Here is a 5448-nt window from a genome sequence, read left to right on the forward strand (position 1 = left end):
TCTCAATCTATTACAAAGGTATATAAAGCTATATAGAAAAAAAAATTCATTTAAATAAAAAATAATTAATTTTTATTTGCACCTCTAAAAATCATTAATTCACTAATATAAATTAATAAAATTATAGAATAACTGAGAAAAATATGATAGTTAAAATTTATATAATACAAAAATTAAAGATAAAATAATTAATGCTATTAGATTTCCACAATTCATGTATTCTTTTGAATTTTTCTAGATTGGATTGTGTGTATTTTTTTCATCTCTTTGGAATTCTTTTTTATCCTATAATGAATCACAAATGTGAATCCAAATGTTAATGAAAAAAGTACACACATAATCGAATCCAGAAAAATTTAAGAAGATAAAACAATTGTTTCTATTCAATGTCTAATTCAAATGTCACATAAAACACTCTGCTGTTTTAGAAAAAAGATAACAAAAATTAAAGATTTCACACTAGAAAATGTAAGATGCAAAAGAACAAAAAAGACTTAATTAGACATATTTTGAATTTTCTGTTTTGAATTTCACATGCTTATTTGCTTGCTATAGTATTAAAACTTTTGCATAATAACAAAGGTGCCTGTGTTATACACAATAAAATCAATGATGGGCTTATCCTGTCCTCATAATGCTTTAGGGCATATGTGAAAAAATGTCGACTGCAGTTAGCCCAGCTAAAGGAAGAGCGAGGCAAAAATTACTACCTCAACAAACAGAGCTCCATAATTCACACTCATTGCAACCCATTTTAATTGATCTGGCATCAGAAAATAAACTGCCAGAAAGAGACTCACCATGAATAATCCTCTGCAGATACAGAAAATCACATTCCCGAATAACATGGCTCTTCGCCCAATGACCACCCTCCCAATCCCAAAGACCACACCAATCTGTACTGAGGTAAAGATAGCCCCTATAAATACGCCAAAAGCAGTGAATTCGCTGTCTTTGTTGAAATCCTTCACAACCCATAACACAGCGGGCATAAAGAAAATCGATAATATCGCCAAATAGAAGTGTAATTTTTCTAGCCCTGTAAAGGCATTATCGAGCGCAACATCAATCCTTTGTTCTTCGTCCTGTTCGTCCTCTTCGTCCTCTTCAGCACCGGCATCCATCAACGATGCCATCTGTCACCCATCAAAATCATTAGACAGAAGATGAAAACAAAAATTGCAGATAACAACTGAAATGTTTATTAAATCTGACAAGTATTTGTTACAGAAAATCACCATTAAATGAACATAAACTCGGAGATAGAGCAACAAACTATCATTTAACTGAGCATAGAAAACAACACATCTGCAGCAAACAGACTCACCAAGGGATGGATTATTTTCTTTGAAGGAGGTTGGAAACTTTCAAGCAAATGCAGTTGGCAATATGATCTGTGAAGAAGACATAAAGAAAATAAGTGAAATCTATTATTCAAGCTGATTATATTCTGTTTCTTGTCATGTTGCTTTATCATGGCAAGTCATGCGCAAGAAACCTACATAAGAAGGAAGATCTTACAAAATTATTATTTACTATGTAACCAATTCATATTCACAATCGATGTCTTGATTCATGTTTACTCCAAAAACAAAATAGATATGTGTGAAGAGGTTGCTCCATGCTTCCTTAGCAGCCTCTGTTTTTAAGGGTTTACAAGTTACAGATGCTCTAAACATTATATAGGGCTGTCATAAAACTCCAAAACTGCCGAAATGAAACGAAAAAAGTTGCTCAGGTTTTAACACTCACAAACACATAAATCTGTCTAAGACAGCGAATTGATTCATCTCTTGCCACATCAGAATTATAGCACCCAAAAACAGTCACAAGGGATGTGCAAAATCAACTTACAGGCACACCATAAGCATAAAACAGTATCGGCATTTTAAAAATTAAATGCAAAATTTAACAGAACACGATCATACCAAAAAATAATAAGGAATGCAAAATCAACTTACAGGTACACCGTAAGCATAAAACAATATCCGCATTAAATGGAACTTCAACAGAACATGATCCAAAAATAATAATGAGGACACGGTACACCATAAGCATAAAACAGTGTCGGCATTTTAAAAATTACATGCAAAATTCTACAGAACACGATCCATACCAAAAAATAATGAGGGATGCAAGATCCATACCAAAAAAGAATGAGGGCTGCAAAATCAATTTACAGGTACACCATAAGAATAGAGCAGTTTCCGCATTTTAAAAATTAAATGCAAAATTCACCAAAAATATAATAAGGGATGCAAAATCAACTTACAGACTCACCAAGGGATGGATTATTTTCTTTGAAGGAGGCTGGAAAGTTTAAGCAAATGCAGTTGGCAATATGGATATCTGTGAAGACATAAGAAAAAGAAGTGAAATATGTTAATCAAGCTAGCTATATTCTGTTTCTTGTCGTGGTTCTTTATCATGACAAGTCATGCGCAAGAAACCTACATAAAAAAGAAAGATCTTAGAAAATTATTTTGTACTATGAACCATATAATTTATATTCACAATTGATGTCTTGATTCATGTTTACTCCAAAAACATAATAGATATGTGTGAAGAGGTTGCTCCATGCTTCCTTAACAGCCTCTGTTTTTTAGGGTTTACAAGTTACAGATGCTCAACATCATATAGGGCTGTCATAAAACCCCAAAACTGCCCAAATGAAACTTAAAATTGCACAGGTTTTAACAGTCACAAGCAGATAAATCTGTCTCAGGCAGCTAACTGATTCATCTTTCTTGCCACATCAGAACTAAAGCATACAAAAGAGATAATAAGGGATGCAAAATCAACTTACAGGTACACCATAAGCATAAAACAGTATCCGCATTTTAAAATTAAAATTAAAATTCAACAGAACACGATGCATACTGATTGAATGCTTCTTTATCGAATGCTGCAGTGGTTTCATATTTATACATACTCATTTTCATTCCCTTTGTTATAACAGATGAATCGTTTGTTTCTTTGTGTGAATGGCCGCGTGCCGTGCCGTTTCTGGGCTTGCAGAAAGCGCCATTTATTTCTTTGAGGCAATTTTTTTAATCTTTTTCTTTTTCGATGGAGCGATGCAAAAGAAATACCTGTAACAGAAGGGATGCCTGAAATTGACACGTCAAAAGGGATGTTGCGCCTCGAAGATTGTGAACAACTTCTGTAATGATGCCCTTCCACTCCAAAAATTCTTTTAACTCATTTTGATCGGGTTCTTCTGATTTAATCTCCAAATTCATAGGCTGTGCTACTGAAAGAACTCATCTCACAAGTGAGATTAAATTTCTTATGTTTTCTGAAAATAAATTACGCACGTCTCACAAGTGAGATTAAATTTCACTAGCATTTGGGATTTGAACACGAAACCTACTTCATACAATCCAACCGGAGAAGAATATCACGTCGTACATATTTCACTGCAAAATGGAGTCGTTTGGTCTTACTAACATAAAACCGCTTCCATGAATTTAACTGTTACGTACACCTCAAATCAATATTTTTATCATTCAATTATCGTAATTCAATCAGGTTTATGATTAGAATTAAGGCTAGGTTAGTTTTAGAGATATAGTTAATGTTAGTTTCAAGGTTGGATTTATGTTTATGTTTATGTTTCAGATTAGAGTAAAAAATGATATTAGAAATATCATAGATTAAAGTACTAATTTTATTATTAGTATATCCATCTTAATACATCATGTAGATGTAATATGTACGATCATTTGAATCACAAATTTTTATGGGATGATAATACATCATGTAGATGTTCACACTTAAAAAAAATCATCCAAGAAAAGTGGACCCAAATACCCAAGATTAGGATAATTTTATTAGTAAATACATATTTGAATATCAACATATTATAATTAAAATATTTCCCTTTCTCAAGCTAAAAGGGAGGTGTTATATAATGTGAAATTGTAGGGGTGTGAAATTTTTTACACTATATAGTAGATATCATAAGAGGTTATTACAAAGTATATTTATAAATATTTATGTGGTAGATTATCTACTATAATAAGGTTTGTTTTTGTATATTCAAACTAACACAGATACATTGTGACAATTTGTACATAGATATATAATGTGTAACAAGTATGGTTTGTAACAAGGAGTTTATTCATTCTCTTTAGATTCATTTAACTCAAGATCTTAGAAAAATCCCTTACTCTCACAAAACAAAAAGTGAAGGTCTTATTCACCTGAAGAATTGATCCTCAACTACCCAACTTGAACAGAGGTTTTGTGGTATCGTTCCCATGTTTCATACCCTTGACACTTGGGAGTCTGTTCAACCTTAGGGTTTGAGACTTACAACTTAGATCACAAATATAAAATATCACTAAAGACATCCTATAGATTCCCAAATTTATAAAAAGTAGGTAAATGTTTTGATTCTAATTGAAGAAATAAGGAATATATTTGATTACTACATCATTTTCATGTTGTGCTATCACAATATTCTCATCTCAATGAGGAGTATCCTAATAATAGTGAAAAAGTGAAGGGTACTAAATGTAAATTAAATTCTTCTTGGTCCAAAATGATCATATAACATATATCAAAACAAAGCATTAAGATAAGCACTCAAATTCACATACTACAACAATGAAGTATCTAGAATAAGATCAAAGCACCAAAAAAATGATCCATATCCAAAATGCAAATGGCACAACCAAAGGCATAAAGCCAATTCAATATCAAGAAGTATGTAATATAAAAGAGCAAATGGAGAGGCATTATAGTGGTTCAATCTTCGAGAAGAAATAATGGGTTATGAAGCGAGAGAATATGATGACTTGAAACTAACACCCTAAGGTTCTAGGTACCACTTAGGATCCAAGAATTGGAGATTGAAATTAAATCAATATCTAGGATAAAGGAAAAACCTAGAACCAAAACCTTGAGGCTCCAAGTTCTAGGTGAGACTTGAGGTCTAGGGAGAAAAAAAAAATGAAAGAGTAGGAAATGGGATAAAAAGGGAACATGGCATGGAACTAAAAACTCTGGGTTCTTGTTAAGGCATAAGACATATAAAATACTCGAAGAACAAACTAAATAAAAGCAATAACTTCTTCAAAAAAATTGTAGGTTCCAGTGGCTCTTTGTTGGGGAGGTGTGCCTCCTATTGGCATATTGAGAATCTAGAGAACTTCAACAATATATACCAAAATAATAACATGATAATAAAAATACAACCTTGGCCATGTGGGTGGAGGCTACTCGAAAAATACATAGTAAAAATGTGAAAGATGTAACATTGCACTCACTAGGCAAAATTATGAGCTTTACTATTTAAGAAAATTAATTTTATAGATGTTGACCATACATTGACAAATCCATAAATTATCCATCTAGGTTCATGAGATGATAATCATGATATTCATTACCTTTCGACTATCCCACAAGGCCCAAGCCACAAAAGGATAAAATTTTCATGCTTTC

General features: G+C 32.3%; 1 protein-coding gene across 1 annotated transcript; it reads right to left on the reverse strand.

Moving 5' to 3' along the window:
- Window positions 1-481: 481 nt before the first annotated feature.
- Window positions 482-3086, reverse strand: LOC131068572 (uncharacterized). The gene is made up of 3 exons (XM_058003800.1): window positions 2933-3086; window positions 1328-1394; window positions 482-1136 (listed from the first exon to the last, which is right to left on the reverse strand). Exon 3 carries the CDS (start codon window positions 1134-1136, stop codon window positions 681-683), a length of 456 nt encoding a protein of 151 aa, XP_057859783.1. The 5' UTR covers window positions 1328-1394; window positions 2933-3086; the 3' UTR covers window positions 482-680.
- Window positions 3087-5448: the final 2362 nt, after the last annotated feature.

Source organism: Cryptomeria japonica, chromosome 11, assembly GCF_030272615.1.
Source record: "Cryptomeria japonica chromosome 11, Sugi_1.0, whole genome shotgun sequence".
Lineage (NCBI taxonomy): Eukaryota > Viridiplantae > Streptophyta > Pinopsida > Cupressales > Cupressaceae > Cryptomeria > Cryptomeria japonica.

Bases quoted from the DNA above. Each gene is read 5' to 3' on its own strand.
- LOC131068572 (XM_058003800.1), bottom strand. From the start codon at position 1,136: ATGGCATCGTTGATGGATGCCGGTGCTGAAGAGGACGAAGAGGACGAA.